This window comes from Empidonax traillii, unplaced genomic scaffold (genome assembly GCF_003031625.1).
Source record: "Empidonax traillii isolate 1590-97213 ecotype Southwest subspecies unplaced genomic scaffold, ASM303162v1 scaffold190:size869923, whole genome shotgun sequence".
In the NCBI taxonomy this organism is placed as follows: domain Eukaryota; kingdom Metazoa; phylum Chordata; class Aves; order Passeriformes; family Tyrannidae; genus Empidonax; species Empidonax traillii.
The window spans coordinates 295,596-317,060 of record NW_020955383.1 but is presented as its reverse complement, the minus strand read 5'-3'; the positions used below and the strand labels follow the sequence as shown (position 1 = coordinate 317,060).

Sequence of the window (21,465 nt, the reverse complement as noted above, 5' to 3'; positions counted from 1 at the left end):
GAACTTTGGAATAGGAGTGGCTTTTGTGTGAGAGATGTTGCCATGAAAATCCAGCCAAATATGAACAAATCATAAGCATTCTGACTAAAAATGGGCAGAAGAGTCTGTGCCCCTACAAAGACACTTGTCAAGAGACTGGAATGAAATACCAGAGTCCCAAATCCCAACCTTCTTTTCTGCAAATATTGTTGAAACACAGGGATATTGCCACCCATCCCCATGCCAGCTTCATGATCAATGGCTCTACTCATCAGAATGGCAGAGCCTGAGTGAAAGGAGTCCATGTGGGTCTTTGTACGGTATTGTAAAGAAAAAATTGGGAAGGCAGGGTTGTTTGGGGTTTGCTTTTTTTAGATATCCGAGAAACTATAAACACAACTAGAGACAAACAAAAGGATGTTACTGGGGTTACTAGAGAAGAGTTAGAAAGTTAGGAATCACCAGCATTTAAGTTACTTCTCCATATGCACAACACAGCATTCAACTACACAAGATGCTATTCCTTTTCCATGAACCCTCCCAGGCTGGCCACCTTTGGAGGTGTATCAGAGTTGAGGAATAGAGAAGACCATTGTCTATATATCCCCAAAATCCACTGCTCCAAGAAATCAGAAGGGGTGAAGTGAACGAGGCGAGAGAGACCCAATTATTTCCTGAGTTAACTGGATTTTATATGTGTTTTTGCCACATGGCTCCTACATGACTCAGTTGAAATCTCTCCAAATCCCATTTTCACTTCTCTCATTTTCTGTGTGCAGCAAAGATGCTGGCTTCTGATTTGCACGTGCACTAAATGTTCCCAGCTGCAGCTGAAGCCGATGGGATCACAGGTCTGCACACAAGGCTACAGACAGAACAGAAATTGTGCTGGAGGTGATACAGAGAGGGTGCACTGAATGACAGGAGAGCCTCAGTTCTCTTTCTAAAGGAGGTTCTTTCTTTCTTGGGAATATTGCACTACAGTCAGCAGTATACAAATGCTATGGCTGAAATATTAGAGCAAAGCCTAGCAAGAAATTAAGGATCCCTTCTTCAGAGCGGCATTTAATATTCTGCAATAAGCAAGGCCTGAGGAAATGCAAAGAACAAGAAGAAAACAAAATATTGAAGAGCTGCTCATTAAGTTAGCACTGTCCATCTTGTGCACTGAATGAGGCAGGAATCCCGTGGGAAAAGTATCATGTGATCCTGTAATTAAAATCTGTAATATAATGCATAAGCAAAATGAGACTGATGGAGAGTTGCACAGGCAACATAAGTACTGAGATTTCTCAATTTCTGAGCACTTCGTTTTGCAATCTTAAGGATTCTTTGCAGTGTGTTTGGATGGGAGAGTAGTTATTTCCTAACTGGATCTCTTTGAGTTTTTCCCAAGCATCCTTATGTATTGGGGGACAGTGTTATTTTGCTCTTCATTTTGTTAAATTCTTGTTCCCTCCTTCTGCTAATAAGTGTTTAGCGAATCACACACAGCATGATCTGTCTGCCTCCTTCCAGGCAGGCCTTTGGCTCTCCAAAACTGCTGTACTGCCTTCCCCCTGGATGCCACTGTAGGATGCAGCTTGGGACTGCAATTCCCAGGGATCCCAAACAACCTCCTCCTGCACCTACTCCTTGCTGTGGCTGTTAGGTTCCTCCCACATATCTGCCACTGAACGAGTGTCTACCTGCTGTGAGGGCGAGGGCCAAGCAGAAGTAATGCACAGGGGCTTCTCCCTGCCTGGTTTGCTTTTGGGATGAGCATGTGTCATCTGGATATTTGGAACCATTTATCACAGGAAATGGTATGTTTTCAAATGCCCTTTTCTCTCTCTTTAATGCAGGAGGAAAAAAAAAAAAAAGGAAAAAAAACTTTTTGCATAATTTTTTTTTCTCATTTTTTTTCCCTCGAGGTCACCCCAAGCAGGTCTCCTGGCAAACAATAGCTGCAGAAAAGGTGTCAACTGCACCCCCCCCCCCCCCTTTTCTTCACCTCAACAAGGTGTTAACTTCAAGGCCTAGTTGGGACCATTTAAACTGCAACATTATTAAGCACAGCAGTCTCACAAAAGTCAGAGGGAGGAAGGAACACTTTAACCCCTTCAGAGCCTCACGTACAACAGGCGAGACCCTAATTCCAGTGCATCCCTTCTGTCGTCCTTCAGTACCTCAGTTCACACGGTAAACCGCACGTTTACGCCTCCTGGTATTTAGGTAACAAGACTTTGGCACCTCGAATACCACGGATTAATTTGCAGATAGATGTTTTCACTGAATTTACAGCGCTGCACCTAAGCCCTTTGCCGGGAGAAACACCCCATAAATAACAGTTAGCAAGGGCCATTAAAGTACCACTCGTGCAAATAAAGGAGAGTGTTTCCCAAGCAGAGATGTTATATTGTTTAAGAGCAAAATAGGAGTCTCTGCATTTCTTCAGCCCGAGCTCCATCATTACCTGTCCTGTTCCCTCAATAGGACTTTTCTTCTGGATGAAGCTTGTTTCCTTCAGGCACCCAAGTCTTGCTGGGTGACACTACACACCAAAACACAGGTGGCTTCTCACTGCACCCCCAGAGGTAGCTCATCTAAAATTTAGGGGACATCAATAGGTAGAAAAGCGCAAAACTAACCCGTCTGGACTGTTGGGAGTGGAAATGAAACTATGGAAGCATCGGTCATCACCATCTCATTTATAGATGCTGCTTCACATAGGACTCGTAAACCTTCCTAACGAGAACCACAGGAGGGGGACAAATGGTCACATTACAGAAACAGGTCCTCGGCTGGTGGCTGTGACCTGCCGCCCGTGGCTGCCTGTTGACCTGGTGTGATGGGGAGCCTCTGAACTCCTCAGCCTTTGCCATCTCATCTCAGCAGCTCCACTCTGGAGCTGTCACGGGTGATTCAGGTGGAAAAGAACTGGCAGTATATCAAAAGCCCCCTGCTTGCTTAAAGTTTCAGGCCATCTATACACTATGTTGGAAGCAAAAAGTAAATAATGCTTCCTGGAAATAAGTCTAGGAGCTCTGCAACATGGCATGGCACAAACACGCACACACAGGCGCACAGCGCTCTCTGTTCGGTTTTCCTCAATTTTTCCTGCCTGAATTTCAGCCACTGCTGTTTTCCTCCAGCCGAAAGGCATCAGCAGGAACACTTGAGGCTTTTCTTGGAGAGCAACCTCAGCGTGTTGTATACAGCAAGGGGGTGAAACCGCAGGGGCTGAGCGCTGCGGTGCAGGCACGGCGAAGGCAAGCGCTGGGACAGCAATCCTGAATAAATTCAGTGAATGGGAAGATAATATACATCATGGCTCACAGGCTACTTTATCCCTCCTTTTTTTTTTTTTTCTTCTTTTCAGAAAAATGTGCCTTAACTATCCAGTATAAATATTTGTTTCCAATGTTGTCATGAATTGTACTTTTCCACTGCATGCTACTAACTCAGAAATACCATCTGATCCTGAGGCAGACACAAAGGAACTGTTTTTCAGGGACAGGGAGGGTGGGGGGAAGCCCTTGGCATTGGTCTGTTATTTCACCCTTTAAACCCCTCTTTCTCCCTCCCCATCCAAATTTTCCTTTCGAATCTCATTCAACTAATACACATCTCTCCCGAGGACAGAGGATTCCTCGCTGGTTCTTGATTAAGAGTTTTTAAGAAGCCGGGAAGGAAGATGTTCTTTGAAACTGGATCTACTGTAGGACTGGAGCCAGCACACAGGACACCGTGTCTTTCAGAGAGGGCCACACACAGTGCCACTCCAGTCATATGACTTCTCTGTCACATCCTGAAGCCATTTCCAGCTCGTGTGCGAGTTTGTACTCCCATTTAGAAAAGGATGGGATATATTGGGAACACACATATGGAAACACTTTCAGGGAATCAGTTTCCATGAAATCCATAATAAGCCAAGTGGCTTCAGATGTGGCAGTGTGCCTCAGATTAGCCAAAAAAAAAAAAAAAAAAAAAAAAAAAAAAAAAAAAAAAAAAAAAAAAAAAAAAAAAAGAAAGAAAGAAAAAGGAGAGAAATAAAAAAGAAGGACAAATCTACCCTTTCAGCCCTCATTTCAGTTTCAAGGGGGGAAAAAAAGTTGTAAAAAAATTAATAAAGAAAAGACCTAAAACCCACTAATGACTTACAGCTACCAAAAGAGGGAGTCACAAAAAAATACAATTACCAAGAGCATTCCTCCTCCCCCAAATAAGGACACTGCTATCAGCATTCCTGCAGCTCCCAGACAGCTCTCCTGGCATCTGCCAAGCTCACATGGGGTCGGCAGAGCCATGGCCCTGCCTGCACCAGTGTGAGTGGGTTGGGCAGGTGCTCACTGTCTGGTAACCTTTGCAGGCAATTTTTTCCTCCCCTTACAAATTTTCTTTCCTTTCTTTTCCTTCCTGCCTTTTCAAAAACTGCACCTTGGTGATAAACTGTACATTAAGTAAATCTCCCAAGAAAGGACAGATTCAAGAGGGGACATCCTCTGAATGGAGTCGGCTGGAGCTGGGCCATGCTGAAAGCAGGGTTTATGGTGGGATAATGTGTTTGGGTTCAGGCCATAATGCCGGGCAGGGGGTGGATATCACCTGCTAGATGTGCTTGGAGCTGAAGCTCAAGAACAACCCCAAGGTACCAGCGAGCAGGAGCCCAGAGTGCACAGCCCAAGCCCTGCCGATCCTAAACGGCACAAAAAAGGGCTGGAGGCCACGTCAGTGCTGGGCAGGAGGGAAGCAGGCAGCTCATCTGAGCTAGTGTGATGCCGGAATAACTTTTGCGTGGCTGAGGAAGCGGGAAGCAGCACGGAGCAAGTGGCAGGAGTTCAAATGGGAACTGAAGAGATGCTACGTGCATCTCTGAGACAGCTACCCGCCTTTTTATCATGAGAAAATAACCAGGAATTTGGCTGCTAACTGGGGCCGTATCCTACAAACCCTACTTTTCCTGACAAACAAATGACTCCACAAATAGTCCCTCTGTTTCCAATAGGGTTATTTGCGGTAGGAGGGACCACCCAACATGAGAGGATCAGGCCCTCCACTCCCTCGCTCCACCGCCCGCTTCAACCTTCCACAGCCAAATCGAAACGCAAGAAAATACCCACAAACTGCAAAGGCTTTTCCTTGCTGCTGCTGGAAAAGCCCTGGACTAGAACGGCTGTGGAAAGGTCTCGTGTGCTATTAATACGATGCTCTCCCTGGCTTCCTCCACCAAAATGAGGATTTGCCATTTGTTTCTCAGGCTGGTTCTTTCCACTCAAGCCTCGGCACAGTAACTAACTGAAAACTTCTGCATCAAGGAGAAGGTCTCTTTTAAAGTTTGGCTTGGCTTTGCTTTCAAAGAGTTGTCTGTATATTTTAGAATATGTAGAACTTGCCTTTGATTTAAACCTCGCTCTCAACAATAGACAAGAGACGATTTCTCTACTGAGCAATTTAAACAAAAACAAACATATTTTGGTTACTCGGCCTTGTTCTCAAAAAGCTCTGTTGTTGGTTTTTTTTTTCCAGAGAAAAATCAAACCCTACAAATCGTTACCCTTCTGGCCAAAAAAACTTAAATTCACAAATGTAGATAGTACATTTTTTTTTTTCCCTGAACAATTTCATACACTGAGGAAGAAAAGCACCTCCCCAGCCCCTAGACATCCATAAAACACGAACCCCCTCCCTCATCTAAACAATTAAAACCACACTTCTCCCCTCCAAAATAACTTCTCCTTTCAAAGGACATTTTCAGCCTCGGTCCCTGTCCACATGCAGGGCCGTGATGTTGATTTTTAAGCCTCCCCAGCATGAAGTCCTGTGTCCCCAGAGGGTAAACAGCCGCACCTCATCCTGCAGAGGCAGCTGAAAGCGGCTGCTTGTGTTGAGAGCCGGGGCTGCCCAGGATCCTGCAGGAGCATCCGCTCCAAGGGGATGAGGGCACTTAGCCCATGGAGATTCTGGCTACTGGAGAGAGGAGAGGGGAGATACCAGGGAGGCATTTCCATCTTAGGTTAAGGATTTTAGCAGCAGGCGCAATAACGCTGTTGGAGTGAAAACAGTGGAAAATAACTCACCCAGCGACGGCCAGAGTTTTTTCCTTTACAGTGAGAACACATTTCCCCCAAGTAACACAAACAACCGTAACATTGTGATAAAATTGTCAAACGCGTCAGTGTGGCTCAAGGCCCACCGTCTGAAGGGATTTTGGGAGGCTCAGGTACGAAGGAGCCCGGTGGGGAGATGTGTGGGTGAACACGGAGCCAAACCGCTGCTCTCATCTCACGAGGCACAGCGAGAGCAGCTCGGGGATATCGCGACCCTTGCCATAGCAAGAGTAAAGTGGTGGCTCTCAAGCCACAGAGCAGGACTTACCACTGTCACCACAAGCTTTGGGGAGACAGAGGAAAACTTTGCATGCAACCACTGGGCTGTATTCACAGGAGCTTCTGCTCTCATAGCTAAGAGTCAAAAATCTGAGCAGTGCAAAGACCTACAGAGGTTCCAGCCCATGGATTTGGGCTCTTAGTGCCTGTTTGGACACCAGACTGCCACAAAATTCAGCAGGGCACAGACAGCTAAACATAGTTGTAGAGCAAGGCTAGGGGGAACCATATTCCTTCTTATATTCATGCTAACAATATATGATTTTCAGTCTCATTTAGTAAAAGCCATGTAAATTCCTCTGTGTATTTTTTTCATTCCTTTCAGACCTAACTGAAATTTTTACTAAGTTAAGGCAAACTACTCAAAGCAAAGTTTCAATCCTTTATAAGCTTGTCCATACAGCATCCCCATTCATCAGCTGTACTGAAGCTTAAACCAGCCTAACTTTGAACACCTCTAAATAAATGCTTCTTCTCCATAGTGTAAAGTCTGAATTTGGGTTTTATCCTCCCAGGAAGCTGGTGATGAGAAAGAGAAACAGACTTTGGTCTGTAATAGCTCACATCATAAACATGCTTTAGGCTGTTTGATGTACAGCACCTTAGGCTATACCACAAGCAGCTCCTTAGATCACCAAAGGTGATTTAACTGAGATGGAGTATCTTGGAATTTTGAGTTCAGATCATCAATAGTGACTAGAAATAAAAAGCCCACTTATCCATTAAGGCTGTTACCAGGGGAAATGTGATGCATTGCTTTCTGGCTCTTGCTACTGCTTTGTTTTGTGAAATAGGGCATATAATTTGATTTTCCTGGGTAAATTTTGCTTGCTATAGGATGAATATTTTAATACTTCTTATTAGCCAAGTGACAAAGGCCAGTTCTACAGTTTGAAAAATACTATGAAATCTTTTGTTGGGAAATGTTGTAAAATTACAAAGATTAAAGGCAAAACCCAACAGACTTTTTTTCTTTTTTTAAGCTCTTCAACAGGGGGAAGACACAGAAAAAGTGGAAGTCAGACAGAGCAAAGAGAAACCTTGACTTAAACTTTCATAAGCGATCCCAGTTTCTGAAATAAAAAAGATGCGTACAAAGTCAGCCAGAGTTATCGCCTTCAGTTGTCCTCATCTGCTTGAGAAAGCAGAAGCTAAAGTTGCTTTAAACCAAACTTCCAGTGCATCTGCAGCGCAGACTGGTGAGAGCAGTAGCTGGCCCGGCTGAGCACCAGGCGCCGGGCTCCAGCTCCACCGCGGCTGGAATGGCTTCCTCCGTGGGCAAGCAGCCTGTCCTCAAAACAGCTCCAAACCAGTCTGGCCCACCTACGTGGGCCAGGCCAAAGGAGGAACTGGTTGGGTTTGGACTAACCTTAAACCCAGCTTCCTATCTAATTTTGGAATCTAATACGATGGCTCCCAATTGGGCTCCGGTGGTGCTTAGATCCTCCCCTGCACTCCTTTTCACCCATAAAAAAGAAAACAACACGGGTTGGCTTTTAGCAGGAATCAAAATGAAAACAAAAACAAACAAAAAATCCCTTTAGAGGGAGATATTTGAGAGAGGAAGAGGGAAGAAAGGGGAAAGAGAGGTGCCTTTTTCCCACTGCCAGGATTCCTCTGTGGCTCCTCTGGCCATGCCAGCATCCACATCACAGTTCCCGGGGACTTCCTCTGAGCAGCTTCTGCGAGACACCTCTTCCAATGAGCCATTTCATCTTGGGTTTATGTTGCAGAGATTTCGGGTCAGCAGCCCTCCTGGTGTTCTTGAGGCACTTGCTTCCCTTCCTGTTTGGCAAGCCAGTCGGCTTTGCAGAAGGTCTATTTTTCAATCCTCAGTCCCTAGTCCAGATCCCAGCCTTTGCAATCTGCACCCTCAAGGATATCCAAATGTTTATACTCTTTCTCACCGAGGTCTCTATACCTTCCCCCTGTCAAAGCTAACAAATTCTGTGAAGCTCTAGTCTTTTAAATGCACCCAAATTATCTATTTCAACTTTAATGAAGTTTTTTTGGCTGGAATGCCTTCTTTGGGACATAGTTTTATTTTTGTTTTCAGTGGCAACAACACACATAACTAGCTGGCTCCACTGAACTGGAATGATCTGCAGATGTTTGATCCTATTTCTCCACAGAGAGGCACAGATCACATGATATCTCAAGGTCCCTGTCAGTCCTATATGACTACAACACTACAGACATATAGGAAATGGAAGAATTGATCCAGCAGGTACTGTGGGACTATTCCCACCCACCTAGGGGTAAGCAGATTCACAAATCTCAATTAAGAACTATTAAATATAGTGATGCAGACAAAAGCCTCCAGCTTTGGCAATGCCTACAGCTTGAGAATATGTAAATATTCTGATCTTGCACTCCATGCTGACAAGGTGGCAGGTCCTGAATGGACCCTTCTTCAAACCTGGTGTGGCTGATCTTCTGCCTCACTCGGCTTTTTCAGTGGTGATACTGACAGACACCACTTGCCTCTTATTACAAGCTGTAACCAGCAGCTTTGTCCTTTCTTTCCTGCTAGCCCTAAAGCCAGGGAGGAGTACCCTCAAACATCATCCTTGCCCTCCCTTCTGACTCACACTCACCACCTGCCGGCTCTAGTGAGGTTAAAGCTACTGCTACCACCTCTCTGGCTCTTTGCATTACAATCCCCTCTTGTTTTCCACTGTACATCTTGTAACCAGCTGTACTGTAGTCAAGGGTGCAAATCAGCTGATCTCTCTTTTTTCTTCCTCCTCTTTAACTCTACAGTCCTTAGCACAGGGGGATCAGACCTCCAGACACCACCACAATGCAAACACTATTAGCAGCCTCGTGGCCGGCGGTGATTCCAGCAAAGGTCCATTAGCTATTCACAAATACAACTATTACTTTGATCACTGAACTTCACCACCTGCAGGAGCCAAATTTGGGTGCCCCAGTTAAAGCCAAAACCTCATCTGATGCCTTGACAAGGGGACTGATCTCCAGTTTGTGGAAATCTTTCAATACCACATTCAGCTTTCAACACAACACAGAACATCATTTCAGCACAAAACTAAATATGGCAAGCTGTGCTTTTACAGACATCTATCCAATAAAAATGATGTGCCTTGTAGATTTGCTCCTGTACCTGTGCTGCAAACCAGTTTTCCAAGCAAGCCCATCGTGCAGCCTAATTATGTAAACTAAACCAAGGTGGACATACCTTTAGCTACTGGCTTTATAATATTCTGCCAATTCTAAACAGTGCTTGTTTAATAGAAAAGGGCATTAAAAAGCAGTGATGTCTATGGATCAGACAGAGATAGCCCAGTTAGACATTAAAAATAACTAGTGGAAACCACACATGTGGCATCGCTAGAGCTTGTGTAGGGAACTTTTCATCTCAGCTAAATGAAAGAGGCTTTGTGGGTACTGATCCTAATTCGAGCACACCACCTTCCACTGCTCACTGCCAGAGAAATGTGATGTTAAGAGGCTGTGAGATGCCCTACCTATCCATTTTGCTTTCAGAATTGATCCTTGTTTTAAGTCCTCTGGGCTGTTTTCTCCACTGGTGTTCCCCTTCTCTCAGCATGATTGCTCCTCTTTCTCACATGAGCCCAAAGAGGCTTCCTCCAGCTGCCTATCCTAGCACTTCTAAATTACAAATTGACATATCACAGCAAACACTCATGGCTACCACAGGATAAAAAGTCAAATGGGTGGTTAGAGAGACCTCTGGGAACAACAACCAGGAAATTTGGAGGTGACACAGCCCAGACAGGTCTGAATGTGCAGCACACTGACTCCTCTCCTCCTCCAAAGGCACCTTTAAACCACCACAAAGTCCCCTGCATTAAGTGTGTGACACCCCTCTATTGCCAGAACTAAACTTCTTCACACAATGAGAGCGTTACAAGGCCCAAGTAATCCCAAGAGTTTAACACAGTTTCAACTCTCTATTCACGAATTTACCTGTTGAATAATTAGGACTGTGGAGAGCAAGGAGGCTACTCTGGCTGGGTGTTTGCTCCCCAGTGGGGCCACAGTCTCAGCTCTGAGCTTTCCTTTTGACGGTGCAAATGCTAACTAATCCTGCAGGAAAAAGCCCCTATGACCAGTTGTTTTTCTTAAAACGAAAGGTTAAATGATGTATGAAAACTAGGGGAGAATGCATATCCCATTGTCCTATCCCTGTATCTCCATCTAGGGTGGTGGATGAGGAATTAAATTAATTTTATTAGAAAAAAAAAGGGAGGAACTCACAACTGGGCAAACACAAAGGCAAAGAGATTCCTAAAGGAGTTGCAGAAGCCATTAAAGTCAATGAAATATTTTTGCACGGTGCCCCTCCGGCCTCCTCACAGTTCAAACCCGTTCTGCATCCCGCACCAGCCAGTTCCCTGTGACTTCTGCCAGCTCCTTGAGACCCACCACAGCCACCACCTGTCCTACCCACCTCCTCTTTGTATCTATCACTGCCACAGGCACCCATGTGAACCTCAGAAATAAAAATTTGTGCTGCAGTCTGGCAGACAAAGTTATATCCAAGTTATAGCAAGTTCAAATGAGTGGAAACCGAAGTTACACAAATTCAGACCAATAATAAAACCCACATTTCAAAATGAGCTTAATTAATGTCTGTAACCAAAGGTTTTGGTGGATTTTGCTTCCCTGGAAATTTTTTAATGAAGACCAACTGAGCTTTTGGGTTTGCTTTTTTTTCTCAAAAGTTATCCTTCAGTTCAAATGAAAGCTAATTTGGGTAAATCTTACTCCTGGGTTTAAAGCAAATTTCTACATGGGTTTCACTGCACTAATAAACTGTGAATCTGTGGAGAGTTCCTTATGTCAAATTATTCTTCCCAGAGCTTTATACATGAAGTTCCACCTTGGCTAAAAATCCTCACATTCCACAAAAATTCCTTGGACACAGAAGCAGCACTGAGCACCGCATGGATATGGGGTTGGGTTCTTCCTGAGGGGACAGTCCTCTGGCCTGCACACTGCTCCTGTGGACATGGGGAAACTGTCCCAAGCTCAGGAAGGCATCTCCTGCTTTGATCCCTTCCCTCACTCCCTTTTGAGTCATTCTGAAAGCAAATATTAAGAGATTTCTAGATTAGTGTCCCCAAATACCCTCCTTCATGCATATGAAATAGTTCCTTCTCCCTTAATAACATCCTTCATGAGCCACGTGAAAGTGCGTTCCCTCATTTTATCTCATCGTCTTCCTCTCCTTCACTGCCTACGTTGTTTGCTTTTGTACAACCACAGAAAACCTGAACCACTTGCCTGGCTCTTGCCTTCTGCTTTGGTCACCAGCATCAGCCACTATCACCAGTATCAATGCTCTTTGAAATCTGACAGCCAAGCTGGCAGGACACCAGGTTCTTTTTCTGCTAAAACACCCATCAAGAGGGGAGGAGATTTTTGTGTAAAATGGGGACGACAGCCATTGCTAAACCACTTCAAAAAGGTGTTATGAAGTTCTGCTGGACTCCAACACTCCCTTGCTGACCAAATTCAGTGTGGTCAAATTCTGCATGGCCAGAAATTTGAGGCAATTTCACCAAAAATCAAGGCAGCTCCAGCTGTTTCTACCAGTAGCAGTTTTTGCCTCTTGAATTGTATTTTTTATCGTAAGATTTGCAGAATTGGGCCTTTGAAACCATCCAGTCCTTGAAGGGCATATAATACCCCTCTACCTGTCTTCTGCCAAACACAGTCATGGTCTGAGAAGGACCAAATTCTCCTATATTTTACAGAACCATTCATAAATTCATATTGTGCCATTAATCAAACTAAATTCAGTGCAACAAAGACCCAAGGCTACAGAGAGTTAAGGGCAAAATTGTAGAATCACAGAATCTTTGGGTTTGGAAAGGACTTTTTAAAGATCATCTAGTCCAACCCTCCTGCCTTGGGCACTGGCATCTTCAACTGGATCAGGTTGCTCAAAGTTCTGCTCAACGAGGCCTTGAATACTTCCAGGGATGGGTCATTCACCACCTGCCTGGGCAATCTGTGGCAGTATTTCACCAGTCCCAGTGACAATTACTTCAAATCCAATTTAAATTAACTCTCTTTCAGTTTAAAGCCATTCCCCCCTTGTCCTGTCACTCCATGCTCTTGTCGAAAGTCCCTCCTGAGCTTTCTTGTAGCCTCTTTAGGGGAGGGGGATAAAATAAGTGAATATGATGTACCAAAGACCTTCACATATGGAGACTGATTCCCTCTCTGTCCCAGGACACATGTGGTCCTTCATCAGCCACCATTGCTGCCTCCATTGTAGGTAGAAAATTAACAGCAATTCCACAAAGAGAATGGAGAAATCATCAAATGCCTTAGCACAAGGAAGAAACAAAGAGCCCTATCCCACAGCCTTCCTGTTGGGAGCTTATTGACTTTATTGGGAACACACACCTAGGTAATGGCTCAGGATCTGGCCCTTTGGAAGTCTGGAATTGAGGGCCCAGTTGCCCCACTAACAATTAGCATTCTGTTTACAAAACCCAGCAGAGTCAGTAAGAATAATCATTACAAAACATGCTCAGACTGTGATTCCGGTTTAAGTTAATATAATTTTAATGAGTTCTTCAGAAAAAGCCTGGCACTTATGGAAAATTTCCTTAATTAATATCAGACCCTAAATTAGTAATAAAAAAAAGCCCTGAATATCATTTGGTCTCAAGCTGGAACTAAAGTATGTTTTGGCATCATTACTAACTGTTAGCAGCAAGTTCTGGAAACAGATGCAAATCTTGATATGTGTCCTAAATATAAAACACATTGCAAAAAAAGCTCAGATAAAAATATATCTATACATCCACATATATTTGAGTGTGCTATTTCCTGCCTGTATCAGCAACAAATTTATTCCATTTCAAAACATTCCACTTGTTTCTTTTTGGTATTTATTTTAAATCCCTTATTTCAGGAATAAAACTCCTTCCCTCTGTCTTCATTTTTCCTGTTTGTTTTCTCCCCCAACTGCCGTTTTAAGTAAATGAGAAGGGCTTAAAGACAGGCATTATAACATTCAAACATCTGAAAATCAGCCCGCTTGTTTTACCACCTAAATATGGGCATAGGTGCCTAATTTGAGGCCACCCACACTAGAAAAATTTGAGGTAAGGATCATGCAACGCATCCTCTGGACAATTGCTCCAATGAAAGACTCAACCTAGTGGAGAGGCTGCTACTGAAGGCCCACAGACGAGTGCCAAGGTGCTGAGATTCCCAGGTGGCACCAAGTGGGCAGGAGACTAAAAATGGAAAACCTGTGGCAAACAAAATAAATAGAACCACTGAAAAATAATGAGAAGGAGGAAAAAAAAAAAAAAAAAAGGAAGGCAAGTTACAAGTTTAGGGAAGGCAGCAAAATGAGCGGGTTGTTTCTGAAGACCTGAGCTCCCCCACGTTCTTTGCTTTGCCTTGACTCAGTGTCACCTCGCAGGGAAAGCACTGAACGTTAGTAGGGAGAAATAGAGACAGAGACAACCTTGAGTCCTTCGGCTTCCGTTTAATTAAAAAAAAAAAAAAAAAGAAGAAGAAGACAGAGTGAAAACTGTTATAGTCACCAAGAAAAACATCATAGCATAGGAAGAGCACCAGAAACTGAGTTGGCTTCTTGGGTTTGCCAAGAGCCTGAGACAATATTGCTGAAGCGTGAACTGCTCATTCATTTCAGGGGCTGCTAACGCTAAGGCCATGCTGGCAACAGCCATGGCATTAACTGTTTTTCTGCTTCCCAGAGCACATAAAGAAGAAAAGAATTGTATTTTGGAGGCAGCACTAACGCCTTCTCTTTTTAAGAGGCCCTTCTTGAAATGTGCTTATTGCCCACAACATTTAAACAAGTTAACAGGAATAAAGAGGTGCGAGAATAGCTACTTCCATGGCCAGAGTTTCTACTTTTTCACTGTAAAGTTTTCTGAGCTCCTTAGCAGAAGATAAACATTTCTTTCAAAGTTAGTACATTTCAAAGACCAAATCCCCCCCCCCCAAATCAGAAAATCCTTGTTAAAAAACAGAAAATCCTTGCTAAAAAGATCATGCGAGTACATGACATTAGCAAAATCCAAGGTAATTTACATTCAGGGTTAGAAACTCAAGATGATAACCAGTACAGGACCACAAGAACAAACAGCCCACCACAGTCACTCACTTTCTCATTAGCATACAAACACTAAATCTGGAGGGTCAGCTGGAGCTGCTTCCATTATATGAGGGGTTTTTATTTTAAGACTTTTAGACTTAGAAAAATGAAAATGAAATTGTGTAAAGGAATAGTAGTGTCACTGATTAGGGTATGGCTGGCATTGCATTTATACTTGCCAGCCCTCAGTGAGCTGGGATAACAGGAATGTTTCTAAAATTCAGTTTCTGATGAGGGTCCAGGATGGCCCAAACCGTTGTGGTGATATCTACAGAGCGAGACGAATTAATGGGAAAGCTTGGTTATACTTGAACAAGCAAACAGCCCAGGGTCGGGGCACATTCCCTGGCCCTAAATCCAGTTAGGATGGTCTGGCCACAGATGTAATACTAAATCCTGAATCCATAATGGGGTGGCTGCCTCTGAGCTGCCCACAGGAACAGGTTTGGGACTCTGCTTGTTTCCAAACCACAGCTGGGACCTGTTTGCAACCATGTTTGCCAACCCAGCTCAAAACCAACCTTGCTGACAATTTAACAGTACTGGTGTTTTACAGTCCAGCCCTACCACTGTGTAATTTGTTACACAACTTTCAAGCCACTTAAATTCGGAGGGTCTGCAGTCTTCTCTTGTTTAGAGGTTGAGCCCAGTGTCTCCCTCATCTATCTCAGCTCATCCCTCATCTATCTCAGAGTGTCGCTCATCTATCTCGTTGTGTCCCTACTCAATGACACAGTAAATATAATGACAGAAAAGTCCACCCTGAATGCTGCAGGGACTTCAGCATGTGGGACATCAGATTCTGGGTATGGTGGCACACCCTCAGCTGACAAATATCTAGAAAGAGTGCAAACCCAGAGCTGGAAAAGGTAGGTTTGCTGATTTGTACTGCTATTTTTAGATTCAGTTTTAATGTTCTCCTTTGTCATATGGCATTTGTCAAACACAGGACAGGCTCTTCCACAGCCAGCACTGAATGTGTTTGTGGTGCACTTGCAGGGCAGGTCCTCCAGCATCTTAAGATCTCGACCCCGCAGGAGTCTCTCAAAGGTGAATTTTAAGAAACTAGTGTTTAGGCAGAAGGGAGAGGAGGTGTAGAAAAAGTGTAGGGGAAGATGGAGTCTCCCCACCTTCCCCCTCTCAGGATTCTCAACAAAATTAAAATCAAGCTCAAAGCCTGCAGCAGCAGAGCAGGTTGAGGTCAGGGAGAGGTAGGGTTAAACCAGGACTAGAGTGTAACAAGGCTGTGATATGGATATGTTTATGGGACAGTTAAATTGTCTCTTAAATCACCTCACCAAAGGCACACTATCAGATCAGACATGCCTGAACCTGAGCTACTCACCAATGCTTGCTTCAGAGCCCACGGAGACAAACAGGCTCTTCCCAGGCATGGCCAGGGGTGAGCACAGCTCACCTGCAGACTGGTCAAGTCCTTCAAATGCCAATTTGTCCCCATTGACTCAAAAGGGAGCTGAGGGTGAGCGTTTAGAAGTGGATGCCTTCCCTGAGGACATCTATACCCCTCACTCCTTCACCTGCCTGGGAGCAACCCTCTTGTGACTGCAGGAACAACTCGACTTGTACTCCCTGCTCTGAACCTTCCATGTTCAGAGGACTTGCTGGATCAGCCCCAAAACGTTATGTAAAATGGCTGTGATGTGTATATTCATATGAATCATATACATTAATTACATAATAGACACCCATGCTCCCCATCCCACATGCACTTTGGTTATGCATAGGACACAAAGACTGAGTGTATTCACTATGAATCATGCAATAAGACTACATCCCTCAGGCAAACTCTCTCTAAAATGACCATTTTCACATATATTCCCATGGTTTCCACTACAATATTATTTAATTAAGAATATTAATCTGCTGGGCCACCAACTTTCACTGTCTTCTGGGGAAGTCTGAGCAGGCAGACATTTTAATAAAATATGGGGAATCCTGCTCTTTTTATGACTGAGTTGGTGCAATAAGGTAAGGCAATTTCACAGCCTTGTGAGCTTAGGTTTTTTTATTTGTTTTTGATATGAACATGAGACTTATGGACCAGAGAGATCACTGGTTCAAAAGTTGCATGACTGATGTCACATAATCTTTTTTTTTGCTTTGCTTTTCCACTAGTGCTGTTGAATACATGGGACACATCAATAATTACTTGTAGGACAGTGGAAACAGGGCACTGATCCCCATTTGGAAAATTAAAGATGAACACTTTCAGTTTGAAAGCCACAGGCACACATTTACATGTGACTGCAGCATGCATGCAAGCATGTCAGTTGTGCAAAGAAATCAGTCTAGACACTGACAAGACCAGTTCAGCCACATTACTGCAGCCTGCCCAAATAACTCCTCGGGGTTGCAGCCTGCTGCCCTTTTCCCCTCTCCCTTGGGACGTGGAACTGCAGTTACTGCTAGGGCAGTCCCCTGTCACCTCCTGTTCTACAGCCCCAAACCTCTTCTGATGCTCAGCCTAGTCTGGCATTCAAACACAGGTGATGTAATCTCCAAGAATCATGGAATCATGGTTGGAAAAGACCACCGAGTCCAGCTGTTAACCCAGCACCACCATGTTCCCCACTGAACCATGTCCCTAAGTGCCTCATCCACATGCCTTTTTAACACTTCTGGGGCTGGTGACTGAACAAGTGCCCTGGGCAGCCTGTTCCAATGCCTTACAAACTTCACAGAGGAGAAATTTTTTCTAATACCCAACCTAAACCTCCCCTGCTGCAACATGACACTATTTCCTCTTGTCCTATCCTTGTTGCCTGAGAGAACAGACTGACCCCCACCTGGCCACAACTTCCTGTCAAGGAGTTGAAGAGAGTAATAGGTCCCTCCCTGGAGCCTCCTTTTCTCCAGGCTGAGTCCCCCCCACAGCTCCTTCAGCTGCTCCTCATTGGATTTGTGCTCCAGACCCTTCCCCAGCTCCATTGCCCTTTTCTGGACTCGCTTCAGCATCTCAATGTCTTTCCTTGATTGAGGGGCCCAAAACTTAACCCAGGATTCAAGATGAGGCCTCACCAGTGCCCAGCATAGGGGGGTGGTCACTGCCCTGGTCCTCCTAACACACTATTGCTGACACAGGCCAGGATGCCACTGGCCTTCTTGGCCACCTGGGCACATGCTGGCTCATGTATCTAATCCCAGGATGGGGAGGAACACCACTGCTTTGGCCGTGGGATGGGTGTGTTTCTGGTCAAGGGAGAACCATCAGAAGTAGCTCTTGAGGGTTGCCACTGGTAATGAAACAAGGAGCTACTTTTCTGGAGGACGCTATTGCTTTACTAGATAGAATAGCTTCAACACGTGGGTGAACACAACTTCAGCAGTTGTCCAGGTAGAGCCATGGAGGCTTGTGGAAAGGCTGGGTGATGTGAAATTGTGGCAGATAGGAAGTTCTGTGTCTGTAGGTGTGACAGCCAAGGCCTAAGGGGAAAGTTTTACCCATTTTTCCTCCTGCATGATGTTAAGCAACAGGCAGTAAATATGGCATTCATTAAAATGACCTTGTATACTTTTAACAGCCTCGATAATCAGATTTCTGCCACTGTATTGGAAAGCATTATTTTTTTTTTATTCAAGGCCTTGTAAAACTCTAATTTCTCCCTCATGCATCAGAGATGCCTGAAGTTTTCTAAGGATTTCAGTGTTTCTTAGCAGTAACTTTCTACCCCCTTCAAAGCTCTCTTCTCTTCTGAAAGATGTATCAAGTAACTGACTGGAGATTTGCAAGTTTCTCCGAGTGTGAGGGATGAACTGCTTATTGTACTGGGCAGCTTAAAACTTGCATTTCTCTCTCCATTTAGACATAAGAGGGGTCAGATTCTGCCCTCCCTTCCTGTGGCACTGTCAGGTAGAAACCCTCGAGAGGAACCACAGGGTTCGCAGCTGGGGCTGCAATGTACCTCCTTGCATCCCAAGTATCCAAGCTGGTCCTCCAGCCCAGAAAGGCGCTCTCTAGTTCTGAAGAGAGAATTTCTATTCTGAAATTCTATTTCCATCAGCGAACACTGTAGACAACCTCTGGCACTTGTGGAAGCTCAGAGTCCCCTTTTTCAGTCTTGAATCTAACTGGGTGCAAGATCCTCATGCTGGGAAAAGATAAGGGCATTGCAGAGGCACCGGTCGAGCCTCGGAAAGATGAAGGACAAGAAGCGCGAAGGGAACTGACTGCAGAGTACGGCAGAAAAGTTCAGTCAGCGGCCACACAACTTACACAGCCAGGTCTTTTAGTCATTCTGCCTGTGCCCACATGCCAGGCACTCACGTCTGAATACACACAGACAAGCAAGGGCTGCAGGGCAAGCATGCGGCGTACAGCTGCCAGGTCCCAGCCGAGCCTCTCCTGCAGGTATTGCTGCGGGCACAATTGCAAAAATAACCCATTCGACAACACAGACCATCAGGAGGCTCTGACTCAAAGGGAACCTGTTTCAGGCTAAACAAAGCATTTCCTCAGCATCAAGCTGATCGAGTTTTTTGACCCAAGTCAGTGTGCTGCACGGAGAGCCCACAGGAACCTGCTCCACCACCCTCGGCCCACATGGAGATCTTTGGCATCTCTGCGAAGGCAGAGTGCACCACGGCTGCACAGGGTTTTGCAGCTGTTTGTTTGAGAAACAAAGCTTCCCTCCTCCAAGATGAAAGAAATCAAGGAGTCTATGCTAATCAAATCCTACACGCCTGCTGGCTGCAGTTCAGCTTGTCAGGGATGCAGCTCAGCGGAGTGATCAACATTTCCAGTGCTATGAGCTTGGTGGAAGGGGAAAACACGACAGCAAGAAATTCACCTGGCTCGGAGTCAAACAGGTGTATGGCAGCAGCATCCAAGATTATAATAATATCTTGCAAACATGCAAAAAATAGATGTAATAAGACTGATACTTTGGTTTTCATTAATGAATCATAAAGGCGTTCTTTACATTACACATGCTTTTTTGGCATATGCTGCTAATATTTCCACACTTGCAAGGTTGGATTTTTAATACTGAGCCTCCCTCCCCTAAGGTTCCCCATTTTTGGCAAGCTGTACAAGGTGACTGTGTGCCATGAGAGGCTCTCTCTTACTTTGGGGCAATCAGATTACTTTACACAGATGGTTTTATCACTGAGACCATTAGAGATGAATTGCACAGTATGTAAATGTGCATTTGTTTGATTAAAAAAAAAGGCCTCTGTTCCTCACTGCTGTCTTGTCTATGTTCCTAAACATATTTCCTCTCTCCTGCATCATTCCAAAGGACAATTTGTCCAATCTTTACCTTAAAGTAACTCAGCTTGTTTCTGATAGGCATCTTAAATACACATTAACTAAGGAAACAGACTTTCTTGAGCTACTGGATTGAAATGCAGGAGAATGAGCCTCAGCCTTAACTATTGAGGAAACAAGGGCACCTGTCTGTCAGGATGCCTAACATTGCACACCCCACAAAAGTAAAGCACAAAAAAATAGAGAATATCACAATTAACTTAAAACAGAATCACAGAATGGTTTGAGTTGGAAGGGACCTTAAAGATCATCTAGTTCCAACCCCCCTGCCATGGGCAGGGACACCTTCCACTAGACCACATTGCTCAAAGCCCCATCCAACCTTGTTTTGGACACTTGCAGGGATGGAGCATCCACAGCTTCTCTGGGCAACCTGTGCCAGTGCCTAATTACATGCAAATAATCACCCTCTTGTAGGGGAAATAAATTTTAAAAAAAATATATTTATTCATAAAGTCAGATTCACAACTTAAAAATAGCCTGATCTTAAATGGACTGCAATTCATTCAATTGACACATGCTCAGAACAACACAGCAGCTCTTCCACCTCAAAAAAAAAAAAAAAAAAAAAAAAGGGACTTTGACCCCTGTCTGCCATGTAGAAACCCTGATATCGCTGCTGAGCTTTGCTCTCCTTGCTCAGGTTTGTCTGAGGCCACGGAGGCAGCCGCTGCCAGTCCTGTTCCTCTCTGCATAATTGTTTTAGGCAAAACACATTCTTTACCTGAGAGGCGTCTGGGCACATCAGTAATGGCTGGAAGTCCTGTGCCTCGAGTGGAGGACAGGGGAGTTGTGGAGTGAATGGACGGTGAAGTCATCTGGCTCAAGTAGGATGGGTAAGACTGGTCATAGGACCATGGCGGGGATGACTGCGCCTGCCTGGGGTCTAGGGAAAACAAACAAACAAACAAACAAAACAAAAAAAAAAGAAAAAAAAAAAGAAAATTTTTTTAAAAGGAAGAAAAATTTTAGGGTATCAACAGCCTAATTGAAAAAAGTGGGGTTACTGAACATACACAGATCAGTGCTACGAAGAATGAGAATGTATTGAAACACAACTTGCTCCTCTACGGCTCAAACTTTTCAAGCCTCGGTCTGTACCTTTCCCCTCTCCAAAACAACTTCTTGGGGAAATGAACAGAGCAGAGAGAAGAGCTTTAAAAGATCCAGCAGCTGTGCACTCTTCCAAGAGTGGTAAACTGAGAGTGGCCAGTCCTCAAGGCTTCAGACAGAAGCAGAGAGCAAGGATGAGCCCCAGGTCTGAGCTTGGGAAGTGGACATCATACAGTCACAGAATCATTCAGTTTGGAAAAGATCTCTAAGATCATCGGGTCCAACCATTAACCCAGCATCGCCAGGTCCACCACTTGTCTCTAAGCACCACATCTACAAGTTTTTTGAAAACTTCCAGGGGTGGTGACTCCACCACTTCCCTGGCAGCCTGTTCCAATGCCTGAACACCCTCTCAGTGAAGAAAACTTTTGTAGCATACAGTCTAAATCTACCCTGGCACAACCTAAGGCTGTTTCCTTCAGGAGTAGGGAGACTCTACAGACAGCACTTGACATGCCTGTCAAGCTGTTATCCAGTTCAAACATCACACAGTAGTGTTCTCAGTGCTGAAAACAATAGGCAAGGAACAAAATGTGGTTAATCTTATCAGCAATCCATCCAAAAATGTCACATTTGGATAC

General features: G+C 44.6%; 1 protein-coding gene across 7 annotated transcripts in view; it reads right to left on the bottom strand.

Annotated features, from left to right (window-relative positions):
* Nucleotides 1-21,465, bottom strand: part of RUNX2 (runt related transcription factor 2) — a 227,234-nt gene that overhangs the window by 78,100 nt on the left and 127,669 nt on the right. For 4 of the 7 annotated variants that reach the window (XM_027886589.1, XM_027886588.1, XM_027886590.1 and 1 more), the window contains one exon: nucleotides 20,496-20,657. The exons of the other annotated variants lie outside the window; for them this stretch is intronic. In XM_027886589.1, the coding sequence (XP_027742390.1) occupies nucleotides 20,496-20,657 (162 nt within the window). The remainder of the gene's footprint in view (nucleotides 1-20,495; nucleotides 20,658-21,465) is intronic. 7 annotated transcript variants of the gene reach the window in all.